General features: G+C 42.5%; 2 protein-coding genes across 3 annotated transcripts; both read left to right on the forward strand.

The window, feature by feature from the left end:
* The first annotated feature begins 753 nt into the window (after nucleotides 1-753).
* Nucleotides 754-4,941, forward strand: LOC115689782 (uncharacterized). The gene is made up of 6 exons (XM_030615933.2): nucleotides 754-1,318; nucleotides 2,145-2,615; nucleotides 2,706-2,809; nucleotides 2,936-3,107; nucleotides 3,770-3,889; nucleotides 3,980-4,941. Exons 2-6 carry the CDS (start codon nucleotides 2,430-2,432, stop codon nucleotides 4,685-4,687), a joined length of 1,290 nt encoding a protein of 429 aa, XP_030471793.1. The 5' UTR covers nucleotides 754-1,318; nucleotides 2,145-2,429; the 3' UTR covers nucleotides 4,688-4,941.
* Nucleotides 4,942-5,762: 821 nt separating this feature from the next.
* Nucleotides 5,763-14,694, forward strand: LOC115689796 (serine/threonine-protein phosphatase 2A 65 kDa regulatory subunit A beta isoform). 2 transcript variants are annotated; one of them, XM_056309515.1, is made up of 13 exons: nucleotides 5,763-5,890; nucleotides 6,695-7,123; nucleotides 7,488-7,734; nucleotides 8,068-8,180; nucleotides 9,511-9,590; nucleotides 9,921-10,062; nucleotides 10,180-10,260; nucleotides 10,583-10,687; nucleotides 10,839-11,021; nucleotides 11,479-11,571; nucleotides 11,855-11,994; nucleotides 12,072-12,138; nucleotides 12,801-14,694. In XM_056309515.1, the coding sequence occupies exons 2-13, from the start codon at nucleotides 6,731-6,733 to the stop codon at nucleotides 12,864-12,866; spliced, it is 1,710 nt and encodes a 569-aa protein (XP_056165490.1). In that variant the 5' UTR covers nucleotides 5,763-5,890; nucleotides 6,695-6,730; the 3' UTR covers nucleotides 12,867-14,694. The 2 variants fall into 2 exon arrangements, with proteins under 2 accessions (XP_056165490.1, XP_030471808.1); XM_030615948.2 differs by lacking the exon at nucleotides 12,801-14,694 and adding an exon at nucleotides 12,368-12,785.
* Nucleotides 14,695-15,614: the final 920 nt, after the last annotated feature.

Consider the following 15,614-nt stretch of genomic DNA (forward strand, 5'->3'; position numbering starts at 1 on the left):
TTGGGTGGTTGGTTGGTTGTGACATAACCTGTCTGTGTTCTCTAGATTTCTTCTAGAAGTCAGTTTTGGTAACCCCCAAGAAACTCCATGGCAACCCCACAGTAATTGTTATAATCGGCGGCGAGCCTCACGCTTGCGGTGGAGTCCATGGCTAACAATTCTTCGATTGGTTAACCGGGAAAAAGAGAGGTGATGCCAAAATCTTTCTTGCGTCATTCCGCGTATAGACACGGAAGGCTGTCTAGTTGAAGGCTTGTAATTCCGGCAAAAGGGAATGTCGAATGTTTGTATCTGCGATTGCTTATCATAAGCTGCCGTTGGGAATTAGAAGGTACGTAGGTAATTTGTCCATGGGACGCGAACAACGGTGAATTTATGATGTAGTGGGAAAGATTTGGGGCAAAGGGCTGTCGCTCAACCGTTGCTCTTAGTGTAGAATGAATCAGTTATACGAATTGAACGATTTCCTCCAACAAGATTTGAGATCCGGATCGGCCAACCGGCCACACTTCCGACCAAAATTTTAAAAAAAAAAAAAAACCAGCCACACTTGGGTGGCCTGTTGTGGCATGGGCTACTATACTGGTTTGGTGCCGCTCTATGTGCCGGTGAGAGGAAACATAGTCCCTAGTTGTGGTAGCTAATCTATGTCTATCGTTGCAGTTGATCGAATGGTAATATTGTATCAAGCATTTGTTACAAGTAGTTGGGATTTAAGCAAGTCAAATAGTGCACTGAAGTAAATTACAATACGATAGATTTTGGTCTGGTTTATCGAGAGTTGAAGGGGCCGTCGTGGTTGTGGAAGTTGTATATTTCGTATTCCATTCATTTCAATCGACCATAGGAACAATTAGTAGAGCTCGTCCACTGATGCCTCAGAAACAGGCTGTCGTGATCTTTTAAAAACTCCGTCGACCAAAATCGTGTATCAAGTTTCTACGAATTAAGGAGATGTCAACATTGGCTCGACAAATCACCCGCTGCTGTGTCGGACGTGAATCTGATTCACGGCTCTGCGTTTTCGAATAACGCGTGCCGCCGAGAACGTCTTACTATCGATCGAGCTTTTGAAATCGTCTCCTTCGTTTCTTGCTCTGCTTTTTGCTTTTGTTTTTTTTCGCAAATGTCTCTTTCGTTCCCTTTATTTTTTTTTTCGTTTATTGCAAAACCCCATTGAGCGGCATCGCAAAGTACATCATGTTCGATGCTTAAGGGGTGGGAAGAAGCTTTGGTTTTTATCGAATGGCCGGGTTCAGACTTTCACAGCTACTTTCTTTCCCAATCACCAAGTCTCTTTCGTGTCAACTTAGGGCCCGTTTGGTAACGTGCCAAATAGTGAAAATTTCTATTCTTTTGTTCCCAGAAATAATTTGAGAACAGAAATGCGTTTGGTAAATTTTTTGTTCCGGGCACATTTTTGCAAAAATTTGTGCCGAGAAAGCAGTTTTGGAAGAGAAACAAGAAGTAAAAAAAAGTTGCTTCTCGTTTCTAAGACAATTTTAAGAATCAGTTTTTTTTCTTCTTTTTTTTTCTTTTCTTATTTTTGTGTTGTTCTTCCCTGGGCTGGGCCGGCGGCCGGCGACCGGCCACAGCCAAGGCCGGCGAGGGCATCACGGCCCTCGCCGGCCGCCGGCGGAGGCGAGGGTCGCCTCTCTATCGGGCGAGGCCGAGCCTCGCCGTCGCGACCCACGGCGAAGCCTCGGCCTCGCCGGATCCGGGCGAGGCCGAGCCTCGCCGTCTCGGGCGAGGCCGCCTCGCCCGGGCGGCGAGGGTCCGGCCCTCGCCCTCGCCGGCGAGGGCGACCCTCGCCTCCCCGCGGCGGCCGGCGAGGGTCGTGACGCCCTCGCGGCCACAGGGTGTGGCCGGTCGCAAGCAACCGGCCATGGCCAAAGAAGAAAATGGGTAGAAAAAAAAAATAAACAATTCAAAATATTATTAAAATATTATTTGAGAACAGAAATTTTGTGTAGTTACCAAACTCATTTCTGTTCTTTTTTACTCTAGGAATAGAAATTTTGGACAGTTATCAAACGCCTTCAAATACTCAGAAATTATTTTCGGGCACAGAATAGAAAAAAATCATTTCTGTTTAGAAATAGTTCTCGAGCACAGAATGGTATTCATGCGCACCCTTAGGAGAGCGAAGAAGAAGTCTCTATCGCATCCAGACCCCTCCATTCGCACGCTTCGCAAAAAACAAAAGAAACGAGAAGACGAGGAACGTATCATGCCCCCAAGAAAGACTCCGTAACAGGCTAACAGCAGACGTAAGCACGGACTGAGACCGGTGCCCTCGGCCAGCGACCTTCCTCCCCTCCATCGTCATCGCGTAAAGGAGAAAACCACCATCATCTCCGTTGGCTCTTCTCCCTCTCTTCTCGCGGGAAACTGAGCTCTCGAGACTTTCACGTCGTAGACCCGTCGTCATGGGCAAGAAGCTCGACCGCCTGCTGGGAAGATCCTTCAAGCCCTCCAAGTTCAAGCCCCTCGCCGCTCTCGCCGTCTCTCGCCTCGCGGTCCTCAGGAACCGCAGCCAGACCCGGCTCGCGCAGGCTCGGTCCGACGTCGCTCAGCTTCTCGAGCTCCCGAACCACGACCGAGCTCTGCTTCGAGTGAGTCAAACCTCTATCCGATGAGATGAATTTCCTTGTTTTTGAAGTCTGCGAGTTGGGTTGACTGGCAATAGCTTGTTTGTTGTCCAGGTCGAGCAGGTGATGAGGGAGCAGAGCACGTTGGATGCTTATGCCATGATCGAGGGCTACTGCCATCTGTTGATCGAGAGGGTCAACCTTATTGAGCAGGACAAGTACTGCGTTTCTCTTTGGTCTTATGTATCCCATTTCCGTATCCAAAGATCAGCCATCGAACTTCTTTTTTTCACCTTTCTTTTTTGGTTAATGGTGTTTTGGCCTGTTTTTGTGCGTGCGCGCAGAATTTGTCCGGAGGAGCTGAAGGAGGCAGCCTCGAGCTTGCTATTCGCGGCGTCGAGGTGCGGAGAGTTCCCAGAGCTCCACGAGCTGCGCGGGCTCCTCACCTCTCGTTATGGCAAGGGGTTCGCTGCTTCGGCTATTGAATTGAGGAACAACTGCGCAGTGAATCCTCTGGTTTGTATGTTCTGCTATGTTTTGCTGTCATTATTTACAGGATTAATTATGGTTCAGACTTGTTCATGTACGAGAAATTTTCATTTGCTTTTGTACGATTCTGTTCCGTCTGAACAAATAAATTGTAATCGCGGAACTTGTCATAAATTGAGACATAGAAAGACAATACAGAAGCTGAAAAGTAGGAGAAATACCCGGTAATCACAGAAGTAGAATATAAGTACAGAGTGTATTGGTAATATCGCTGACGAATTATAAACTAGAATCCACGGATCACAAGGCCACTACATCTGACAATATTGTGAGTGAGTTGGCGATCGGTTAATCGTGATGGTTGATCTATATGTCATGTTGGTGATGGCTGTTGAAGCAATAGAAAATGCGGCTTGTCTGGTTTGATGTTAGTAGTGGATGAGGGCAGGCAATAGGCTTGGTTTGCCGAACGGGCTTCCGCCAAACTGGCATTGAGTAGTAACATAAAACGGAAGAAACTTTCCTGATCAATGCTTTTGTGCATCCTAATTTAGTACGATTTGCCTGTGTGAAATCTCGAATATTTTGCTTGGTTGAATGTTCTCTGTTCGTCAATCTTATCTCAGTGTGGTTTAACCAATCACTTTGTCAGCCTTTAGTCATTGACAAGTAAACTTGGACTTGTGTAGATGGTAGAGAAGCTGTCAACCCGGCAGCCTAGCTTAGAGAGCAGAACAAAGGTGCTCAAAGAGATTGCTGCAACCAACGGCATAGCTCTGCATGTCGATGAACCCATGGACCCCTTAGAGGTATGCTTGTTCTATGTTGAGCAGAGAGAACACGATATTACTTTTCCCAAATCCTTCAATCAGCGGTGTTTTTTCATAAAATTGATGCAGGAAAACACTGGTGTAAAGATTATGCCGGACCAGCCTATCAGTTCTGTAGATTCTAAACTTGAGGTTGACAACAATATGGAAAGTACATCTAAAACAAAAGTGGTGAATGACTTCTCTGACTCGTTCGAGGTGCAGAGTGAGTTCAAGGATGTCGCTGAAGCAGCCCAAGCGGCTTTCGTGTCAGCTGCTTATGCGGCAGCAGCTGCAAGAGCTGCGGTGGAACTGTCTCGATCCGAATCTCATGGTCTCGATGATCAAAACAGTCCTAGTCCTAGTGCTCGAAGGTTAGAGGCGAGGCAGAAATTTGATCACACTGAAAAGCAACTCCAAATTGAACATGGAGCTCGAGGCTCTGTCAGGAGCAGAAATGCTGCGGAAACCAGACTTTCGATGTCTTCCTCCACCTCAGATTCAGGAGAATTGATTACAACTCCTCGGGTTGGAGCAGGCTGGCCTAATCACTCACAGGGGGAGATATATTTCGACGAAAGCGACAACGAGAAGGAGCGTGATCGAAGTGGATCCCCATCTGATTTCTCCTCTCCTATGCGAATTCCGTCAAATTTTCGAGCTGGCTTGAGGGCGGAATCAGGTGTAGGAGGCCATGTAGCACACCCAGCTGAAGCGACGGGCATGCGCGTCGGACAGATCCTGGACCTAGAGAGGAGACCGATGTCTGTGAGGACTAGACATGTGCGTGGTTACTGAGCAGTTTCTTATGGAGCAACAGATGTGCAGTCCAACCATATATTGTTGTTCTTATCATGTAATTACTATGTGATTTGGTTTCTGATCGAGGGGTTGTCAATAATTTTTCCAGGCAGAGAGAAGTCACGAATAGGTGAGGGTTTTGATTCAGACTTTTCGCCATCTGATGGCAAGAATGGGATTGGTTTGTACTGTGCCATGTTCATATTGTCAATGTATTATTCTCAGTTGCACTCTCTGTCTAAAGGTTTCAAGATCATGGATCGGTGTCACCCTTTTAAGGATGTGTTTCTTTGACACTTTTTGAGTGCTGAATATATCAATTGAGACAGATTTAAGTCAGTTTTCTCCATACAGAATGGATCAAAGAAGATGATCCCTCCATAAACGTCAACAACATTATTTTCTACTTGTGCTCGTGATCTAATGATGTTAACCATAATTTTTTTTTTTCGTTTAATTAAGTTTCCATGCGCCAAGATTCGATAATCCATTCATATTAAAACTAAATCATTCGAAATCCATCACATAAATATAAGGAACTAATCCAATCAACTTGACTTGAACGAGTAAAACTCATAAGATACGTCATATTCTTTCGGACTATAAAAATCGGACCATTAGCATTTCCCCTCTTTAATCAATGTATAAAATTCATAATCAAAATCGATATACATCATCACATGTATGTCGGATGACAATGACAAGTATCGAAGCATTCCGAGTTATACACGTTCGCGGGCTCGTGAGGAAAGGAAGAGCCGAGCGAAAATGTGCGTTTGAGAGTAGGCGGGATCGGGCGATCTGCCAAACGAAACGCGTGACGCCGGACAAAGCCCGTCTCTGACCGCCGGCCGATCAGTCGTTGCGGACACCTGAGCTCAGCTCCGCCGCGTAATTCAATACGATTCCGTCCGTAAACTGCAGATAGGCGAAAAAGAAATTGATTTCCATAGCTCTGGGTGCAGAGGCCGATCCTCCACCGCTGAAAGCCCATCAAGGCCCATATCGGAGACCATTTCGCGGCCCATTGTGCATGGAAGTTTGGGCCTTGGCCATCGCCCGCGGCCCATAATCAGGCGCGTAGAGACGAGGTGTCTATATAAAGGCGGGCACGACCGCGCACTGTCTCCGTCGCAGAACGGGGGTGCCTGTGGAAAATCATTCCTGGTTTTGCTCGCTGCATTTGGGGGAGACAGATCTGTGAGTCCCTCGTCTCCCATTCCTCCTTCTCTTCTCCTTCTTCTTCTTCTTCTTCTTCGTGTTCTTGTTGATTTGACTGTGCTGGGGTTTCCCGTTGACTGATTCGGGATTTGGGTCGAGACCAATTTCTTAGTTTTTCATGGGCGACGTGGTGGCGGGGGTGTGTGTCTCTCGGATGATGTGGTTTTTTGGTCGGAAGGATGATTTAGGGGGAATTCGATGAAGGGGGGAGGAGTTGGAAAGAATTAAGATTTGGGTATTGCCCGGTTTACCAGCGATCTGGGATCTGGGTTTTGATCTGTATTTTTTGGGGTGTTATCTGTCGATTCATTGGGCGCATTTGTTTTCCGGAAGATCTTCTTTTGTATGAATGACTCACTCGTATGTAGTCTCTATGTTCGAATAGTCGAAAGATGCGTTACTAGTTTATGAAGCTTAAAGCAGTTTTTGCTCTATGCGACCATCCTCGAACTCTAGGTGACTAAGCGTTCAGCCTATAGCATTTCATGTGTTGGCTTCTTTGTTGGGGGCTCTGTGGATTTTTAGGGAGGTATTTTGGTTTAACTTTCTCAGTTTTTCTGGAAACACCCCATATTAGTCATTGAATTCCAGTTTTGAGTTTGTTAAAATTTATCATGGGACATATAAACTCCTTTCATTATCTGGTTACTGTAGCTCTTGATGGGGAATGTTTTTATGTGCTGCTGTTGCTCTTTAGGGAGTTATCGCTGTAATTGTCCTAGCTCCACAGCTTTCAATCATGCAAGTTAGATGCTTATGCCCATTGCTTCTGGCCTGTTGCAGATAACTACTGGAGCTGCTACTTACTGCTGAGTTACCATGTCTATGGTTGATGAGCCTCTTTATCCAATAGCTGTTCTCATAGATGAGCTCAAGAATGATGACATCCAGTTACGATTGAATTCTATTCGGAGACTATCGACAATTGCCCGTGCTCTTGGAGAAGATAGGACTCGAAAGGAATTAATTCCATTTTTAAGCGAGAACAATGACGACGACGACGAGGTGCTTCTTGCAATGGCGGAAGAACTGGGTGTATTTATTCCTTATGTTGGTGGAGTTGAGCATGCCAATGTCCTGCTTCCACCGTTGGAGACCCTCTGCACTGTCGAGGAAACTTGTGTCAGAGACAAAGCTGTGGAGTCCTTATGTAGAATTGGATCTCAAATGAGGGAGAGTGATTTGGTCGACCATTTCATTCCTTTGGTTAAGGTGAGGAGACCTTGGCAAACTGCTCCTAGACTACCTGTGAATCATCTTAGATGTCATTGATGCTCTTGCTGCTCCTTATGCCCATTTATCCTTAATTAACCTTTATTCCCCAAATTTAATATCTTAGATCTGGTCAGATTTGACCAGCTCATCAAGTTTTAGAAGAACCTTGGAAGGTTGTCTTTATCCTTGTAAATTTAACTAGCTTTCATGGTACATGGACTAGAGAAAGAAAGGAAAATGACGATGTGGGGTAACTTGGGAAACACATACTAAGTTAATTTGTCTCAAATGCGTGAAAAAAAAGTGCATGATAATGTCAATTCATGTTTTTTTTCCTTTTCTGATAATATTGTACTTTCAGAGGTTGGCAGCCGGTGAGTGGTTTACTGCTCGAGTTTCTGCATGTGGGCTGTTTCATATTGTGTATCCTAGTGCCCCAGACATGTTGAAGACAGAGTTGCGTTCAATATACAATCAGCTATGCCAAGATGACATGCCCATGGTTAGGAGGTCTGCTGCATCAAATCTGGGGAAATTTGCTGCGACTGTTGAATATGCTCATCTGAAGACTGATATTATATCAATATTCGAGGACCTCACACAGGATGGTATTATAAGTTTTCATCCATATTGAGTGGTTACACTTCTTTTTCTCTCATCTGATTTGAGCGTGTCTTACTTTTAAGGACTCTAACAATGTCACTGTGTTGAATTTGGAAATTAACTAGCTGATGTCATCAGGACTTTCTGGTTATAATGTATTCCCTAGTTGATAAAAATTATTCCAGGCACTATACAGATCTTTTTTTTTTAACATGTTGACATGTAGTAGTAGTATAGAATTACCATTTTGCCTCTACAAAGAATGTAACTTGCCTTTTCATTGTTATGTCATGAAGTTTATCTTCATTGCTAATTTCTCTCCATGTTTTGTATCTCAGATCAGGATTCTGTTCGATTATTGGCTGTTGAGGGTTGTGCTGCTCTTGGGAAATTGTTGGAGGCCCAAGATTGTGTGCAACACATACTCCCCGTTATAGTTAACTTCTCTCAGGCACGTTGCTAATCTACTGCTTCTGATAACTTTTCTTATTTTGATCAAGGCTTGAACTTTTGATACATTTTATGAGCTTGCAACAGTGTTGATTCGCAATTGGCATGTTTTTGTTGCTACATGCTGACAGGCATGTGATTTCAGAGACTCGTATAGTGATTTATTCCTATCATGGTTGAAACTGTTCACTGGTGTTTTCTCACCCCAAAAAAGGGCTTAAGCTGAAAGGCAAGGCTTTGTAACTTATGTAATGGATTGAAGCTGAAAGGCAGTGTTCTGTGACTTATTGAAATGTGTGTGTAGATTGGTAATTATGGCTGTCTATATACTTGAAGATAGGGGAAATTCAACAAGTCTCGTGTAATAACATTGTCTCACCGACACATTTTTTTGGTTGAACCGCCCTGACGGTGGATCTGCCTTGTTGTATTGAGAGCTAACCCTTTGAGGTCCAGTCTGAGAAATGGTAATAAACCTTGTAGTTTCTAATTTGGGAGCCATCATGGTGTCGGTAACTAGATAAGTCTTGCAAATGAGCTTCAGGCTACGGCCTATTGGACTACTTATTGGAAGCTGAGTCTGAACTTGTACAAGGATGGACTTGCAGATACAGACCAACTTTTGTTGCACAATTTGGCTCTTTGGAAAGTTGAGATATGTTCCTTCATAGTTATATATCCTGGTGATTAGTAATTGGGACCTGTACGTATGTTTAAATATGCACTGGGAAAGATCTTAAGAAGTTCTTTTCATCTCTTTGTGGTTGTATCATTGAGGCACTGTGGAATAAGGTGTCCTTTGGCCGTGCCTTGTACTGAACATTCTTTTGAAAATTCTTCCATCCTTCGGTTTCTTCAACGAGCACACCTAGATATACTTGATAAGTAGCCAAAAGTCATTTAAGTTGAGTGTTTTTCCAGAATACTACAAGCAAACAAACCTGCTGCACTTTGGAGGTCGAATGATAGGTCGGGGAAAAACCTACAGCTTTCTTAAATGATAATGTGATCTAGTCGTGGAACTGTCGATTAGTCTAGCAAAAGCCTTTTCCTTGTTTGCATTCAGATCTGACACAGCTTGCTTACTGAGAGTTGGGGATAATTATCTTTGGCACCATATATTGTAAGATGGCGTATAAGGCTTATATCATTATATGTGGCTGAGGACATCAATTTTTGGACTTTGGGCTTCAGTCGATTTCTTGAAATGTTTTATCATATTTAAATTCACCCAGTGAGTGATATATTGACATGTTGGAGGTTTTGTTAACCATATGCTGCCAGTGAAGCCTTTTTGTTAATTATGTGTATCACTTGCCTTTTCTTGACAGGATAAGTCTTGGCGAGTGCGCTACATGGTGGCTAATCAATTGTATGAGCTTTGTGAAGCCGTGGGACCAGAGCCTACGAGGTATTGATTTAATTCAAGCCATGGGATAGCCTTGTGCACCTCGGGTTTTCTTAAACTCGCAAGCTAAAAGAATATCTATATGGGAACCGATGCTTGTCGACTATAAGTGCCTTCTTTTTGGACATTTGGGTGCCTGTCATTTTGAATCGCTGTTTCGAAAATCTGCTCATCTGATTAATTACTTTATTTGTTGGATTGGATTGGCTGCATGGATGTATCCCTTTCAGTTATAAGAGAAATGAAAAATCTAATTTCATCTTTTTTCATAATCTATTCTTGTATGTTATGATCCAATTTTGGTACTTCTTTCACAATGTGAGTAATTTCCAGGACGGACTTGGTCCCTGCATATGTGCGTTTACTTCGGGATAATGAGGCTGAAGTACGTATAGCAGCTGCTGGAAAAGTTACCAAGTTTTGTCGGATTTTGAACCCAGAACTTTCCATTCAACATATACTTCCGTGTGTCAAGGTGCGAATGTCTATGAAAACATAGCTTTTGCAGAGCTTTAATTTTGTTGTTCTGGATCATATTACCCATCTCACCTTCAGAATATCTCCATTAGTAATGACTGGCGACCTTTTGCAGGAACTGTCGTCGGATTCATCTCAGCATGTTCGGTCAGCTTTAGCCTCAGTTATAATGGGAATGGCACCAGTCCTAGGGAAGGTAGGTGCCTCGTACAGTGTCTGGTTTTACACCTTTTAATAACTATTATGAAAGAAGCCAGAGAAAATTTTGGCTCTTACCTGTTTGGATGACCACAGAGGTGTTATAATTTTTTAACACCTTTGGTCCTGCAACGTAACTAAGTGTTAGTTCCTTCATTTTCTTTTTCTTTGGCTCGATGTTTATGTTTGTCCCTCTTACTTGAATGAGCCAAGTGAAAAGCAAGATGGGGGAAAAAAGAAATGAGGCATTAGTCCAAAATCAATAGCATTTCCTTTTATTATGAAACCCTAAACAAATACCGTTGTATATTGTGATGCAGGATGCTACCATCGAGCAGCTTCTTCCAATATTTCTTTCCCTTCTGAAAGATGAATTTCCTGATGTGCGTCTCAACATTATTAGCAAGCTTGATCAAGTCAATCAGGTTTGCTGCAAACTTTAAAGATTCATCTGCACCTTTTTTCTTTTATGCACTTCAGATTTCTTCATTGTCACTTTTCATCGTGCACCTGTGAACATCTCCTCACATTGTTGGTATTTATTATTAGTATGAAATTGAAGTTAATCCTATGCAGGTCATTGGGATCGATCTTTTGTCACAATCGTTATTACCAGCAATCGTAGAGCTTGCTGAGGACAGACATTGGAGGGTCCGGCTTGCCATAATAGAGTACATACCTCTATTGGCCAGTCAGTTGGGTGTAGGGTTTTTTGATGATAAGCTCGGCTCTCTTTGCATGCAGTGGTTGCAAGATAAGGTAGGTTTGTTGGTTTCTAGTCTTACAGGAGAGCTCTTCGATGTTTTTTCTTGATAGTGTTATGACAGTCGCAGATAACTAAAAGTTTTCTCTACTTCTGTTTCTTTTTAATACCTCTGAATCACCAATGTCTCTTAACTTTTTATGCCTGCCAAGTTATTAGGAAACGATATTGAGGTTGTGGATGGACACAGGATTCCCATTTGATTGGAATTTTTTTTTTTAAAAAACTGTTTATCTAAAGACCTCATTGTCAGTCACTGGCTGTCGACTGCACTTGCCATTTTTTGAAATGCTGTAAACGTGAAATCACTGTCTCGGTTTTTTGAAGTTGTTCTGAATGAATGTTTCTGCTGATATATCTTCATAAAGTTTTTGCCTTATCGTCCATCGATATAGTTTGTGAAGGGTTTTGCATTTTGCCGGAAGTATGTCACTAAAAGCAAATCTCTTGCAGGTTTACTCAATTCGTGATGCAGCAGCAAACAACTTGAAGCGACTTGCCGAAGAATTCGGTCCTGACTGGGCAATGCAGCACATAATTCCCCAGGTGTTTATATTGATTTTGACCGTTAATTACCAGTTTTGTATGTTTTAATTCTGTCATAGACATGCTAAAGTATTGTTTAAAAAAACTGGGGGATGTGTTGATGTTAGTCCTTCCTTCTGCTGCTTCCTATTTTTTCCTCTTGGTCCTTCCCGCTTCATTCCCAGAGGAAGCCTTATTGCTTTCCTTTTATTGTGGCACCATTGAATATTATTCTTTTTCACAAATTATCACTTACTTTTCGTATTGGCAGTTAAAATAATAGTTGATATGTTTTATATTACAGACATTGGAGATGATAAACAATCCACACTACTTATACAGAATGACAATTCTGCGTGCAATCTCTCTTCTTGCCCCTGTTTTGGGGATAGATATCACTTGCTCGAAGCTGCTGCCGGTGGTGGTTAATGCATCGAAAGACAGGTACCTTTATGCTAACGAAACTACAACGTTTTTCATGAATGATTTCTTACGGCTTGCTTGTGCTTTGGAATTGGCAGGGTGCCAAATATCAAGTTTAATGTGGCAAAAGTGCTTCAGTCCCTCATGCCAATAGTTGACCAGTCTGTAAGTAACCCATGGAGATCTTAAAATTTTCATTTCTCAATATCTCTATCTTCATTTTTTTATAATTGCTGTTTTGGCAAGTAAAAATTTCATTCTAAGTTTTCCATTCGAATTTTTTGCCTTGTTTTCCTGCTGTTTTGGCATTCAGGCTTAGAATTGTTTCTTTTGTCCCTTTTGAAGAATGATTTTCTGCTCTTGATTTCTAAAGGCTTTTTTTTACCTGAAACAGATGGTGGAGAAAATGATCCGACCCTGTTTAGTTGAGCTTAGTGAGGATCCTGACGTTGATGTCCGCTTTTTTGCCAATCAAGCTCTTCAGGCTATTGACCAGGTTATGATGACTAGCTAGAAAGGCTGCTTTTGATAGATTCAGGTTGACATATGTCTTTAAATCGGTGTTTGATGTCTCTCTGGGATTGCTGTTACGTCATTGAATTAATATACTTCTCACGGTTTGAGTGAGATCTTACGATGGATCCTTGATTTCTGATTCCGTTGAAGGAGTAGCTGTTGTATTTGTCAAGTCAGATTAGAATGTACTCTGATCAAGGGTATGTGCCCTGTCTGAAGTATGCGATTTTATAGTGAGTTGCTCGTGTTCCGGGATGTTGGTGTGACGAAAATAGTGATTCATTTACCTTCTCCTATGTCTGCATGTCCAGCATGAAGCTCGAAGAGCGGTTTCCCAAGCTGATTTGCCTTCACATATACTTTTCTTTGCACGTTGAACATGTTGCCCAGTATATGTGGTTGGTGGATAAGAAAGAACAAAAAATGATATCTCCGATTGTAAGTCTTATAATGTGTTTTGACCTCACAAAGTCAGCAGTACAGTAAAGTAGGTTGGATTTGATTCATATAAGAACAGTCTCTCCAAGGTGGAGAGACAGATTTCTTCGGCATCTCAGCTCAGGCATTCGAGGTGCAGGGAATGTTCTTCCCAAGCTGAGCTGGTGGTGAGACATTTTATCAAGTATCATTTATATGGGTCTTTTTCTTCGTCTTCTAACCTAACCTAAAGCAACGGGCCGTCCAGCGAATTAAGTAGAGCTTCTATCATTAAGGATTTTGATTTCTCTGTTTTTTCCAATTTCTGAAGGAGCCACAGCCTAATTGTTCCTCTCATGCCCACATAGATCTGTACCAGTTCGGCTCCCATCATGGTTCCACCTAGTCACTTCGGATAGCTCATTTTGGCACCGCATTTATCGAGGATATAGTCTCTACAGTACACGTCGGTTCCACATGTCTCTTTCACCGTGTTCTTGTACGGAGTTCAAAGATTAAAAACTATAGTACAGAAGTTTAGTCTTTTTTCACGAATAATCACATGTCGTGCGTTTGGACAGAGCGGTCCTTAGGTATATATCCATAATGTACGTTAGAGCTTTTATCTAATTACATCGCACTACTTATGACCATCATTCTCATTCATGGGGATCCCTATCAACCATATCCTGTAAAACTGATCTGAAATATATTTGAAGTTAAATTTTCACGCGAACTGGGTGTTGGCCAATTCAAACAATTCGCTCCAATATCCTCAAAACGTCGAAAATGACCTTGTAGAGACTCATTTTGTAAAACAATCACAATGCAAAATTCGCATTGAATTGATAAAGCAACGAATTCTAGCTCTAGCTTTGTGATATGGAACCATCACACCCCCCCTCCCCCCCAGGGATTTACGAAAGATGATCCGCTTAGTCTGATTGAGACAGATTAATATCACAGTACAAAGATTGCTCCATAATCACATGAGATGCCGAAAAGGCCAGGCAAGAGCGTGACCAAGGTTGGAGACCAACCTCTAAGATGTGGAATAACATAGTGAAGACAATAAAGAAGGGGCAGGTAGATGGATAAAAAATGGACGGTGGGGGTTGAGAGACGCAAGATACGGTAAACTTTCGATCCAACAGTTGGCTTGTCTTGACAACATCGCGGACTGTCCTACCACAAATGCATAGCGTCAAATGACCTGCTCTTCAAGTACTACGATCACTTCCATATTCAGAATATTTACACACTACTTTTGGACAGGAGAAGTTACACCCTCTATGAGAGCAGAAGCCCAAATGGAAGATGACGATGAGGCAGAGGATGAACTAGAGGGAGAGAGAGCCTTTTGTTTCTTCTACTCCAGGTAACCAGATACTAGGAATGTAATTAGTTCAAAGTCTTTGCTCATTGAGACTGATGATGATCAAATCACTGACTCTAGCTGATAATCGCACTTGGACGTAGTCTTCTTTGGCAGGAGATGCATATTACGCACCATGTTTTTCCCACCTTTCGGAATATTCATTCTAGCAAGGAATCACGCATGAGTTGCCGGGGCCGATGAAGGATGGGCCGATCGAGCTGCTCAAGAGCCTTGTCCTTGGACCTCTATGGCTGGCGGGCCTTCGGCAGGATTCGAATTTTACTTCCCTATTTTCGTGGCTCGTTAAGGTTTTGATTTTGGAAAATTACCGAAAAAAGTTATAAACTTATTGTATGAATACCTATTGAGTCATAAATCTTTCAATTTACCAATGTAGTCCTTTTAGCAAATTTTTGCTGAAAATCGCTGACGTGGCGGTCCAGTCAACATCGGCGTTGATGTGGATAATTTTTGCAATTTTTAAATTTTTTTCTTTTTTGTCCTTTTCTTTTCTTTTCTTTTTATTTCCCTTTGCCAGCTGCTAGTCCTCGACAATAGCCAGCGGAAATCATCGATCACAGGCATGGGTTGCCCTCGCCAGTTCTAGCCCTCGCCTATGGTTGGCGACCGATGGAGGGAAAAAGAAAAGGGAAAGAAAAAAAGGGCAAAAAAAGGAGAAAAAATTATAAAAATTGTCCAAGTCAATGGCAATCATGCCACGTAAGATGGTTGGTGTCCACATCAAAGATTTTCGGTCAAAATTGGTCGGATAGACTACATTGGCAAATTTTAAAAAGGTTTACTACTAAATTGAACAATTCGAAAAGTTTATGACTGAATTGACATCCATATAATAATAAGTTTATGGCTTTATTTTTTGGTAATTTTCCTGCTAATTGTAGTGAGCTCTAGAGGAGATGCCTTCTATACTCTAGACATGTATTTCTTGTTGAGATTCCGACGAGATCTCGGTGGCACCAAGAGCTGGCGAGATCCCATTGGTGTCAAGCCAAGATCTACCCACACGGAGAGAAAGAGAGAGTCTGGGTGGTTAGGATTTGCACTTATCATGTGTGGGTGAGGATCAAATAGAGTGAAATGTGTAGAAAAATTGAGAGCAATCGAGACGACAAACGAGGATACTAAACGTGAGGAACGAGGATGGAACCTCATTCAAATCTGTATGCATGGGGTTTGGCTTCAAACTCAACTGTTACGAGTCGAACGGATAAGCAATGCTCGGGACTCAAAGACTTGTTGTATATAATTAGTTTACACAAAGTGATACGACGGACGGGAAGTAAGAGAGTACCTATCGTCGGTCATATTA

This window comes from Syzygium oleosum, unplaced genomic scaffold (genome assembly GCF_021117445.2).
Source record: "Syzygium oleosum isolate NSW1041296 unplaced genomic scaffold, Sole_v2.1 Sole_v2.03, whole genome shotgun sequence".
In the NCBI taxonomy this organism is placed as follows: domain Eukaryota; kingdom Viridiplantae; phylum Streptophyta; class Magnoliopsida; order Myrtales; family Myrtaceae; genus Syzygium; species Syzygium oleosum.

What these genes read in the sequence shown, in the direction of transcription:
- LOC115689782 (XM_030615933.2), top strand. Translation starts at nt 2,430, where the DNA reads ATGGGCAAGAAGCTCGACCGCCTGCTGGGAAGATCCTTCAAGCCCTCC. An exon ending in ACGACCGAGCTCTGCTTCGA is followed by an intron (nt 2,616 to 2,705) that starts GTGAGTCAAACC and finishes TTTGTTGTCCAG; the next exon opens with GTCGAGCAGGTGATGAGGGA. An exon ending in AACCCATGGACCCCTTAGAG is followed by an intron (nt 3,890 to 3,979) that starts GTATGCTTGTTC and finishes AAATTGATGCAG; the next exon opens with GAAAACACTGGTGTAAAGAT.
- LOC115689796 (XM_030615948.2), top strand. Translation starts at nt 6,731, where the DNA reads ATGTCTATGGTTGATGAGCCTCTTTATCCAATAGCTGTTCTCATAGAT. An exon ending in CGAGGACCTCACACAGGATG is followed by an intron (nt 7,735 to 8,067) that starts GTATTATAAGTT and finishes TTTGTATCTCAG; the next exon opens with ATCAGGATTCTGTTCGATTA. An exon ending in TGGCACCAGTCCTAGGGAAG is followed by an intron (nt 10,261 to 10,582) that starts GTAGGTGCCTCG and finishes ATTGTGATGCAG; the next exon opens with GATGCTACCATCGAGCAGCT.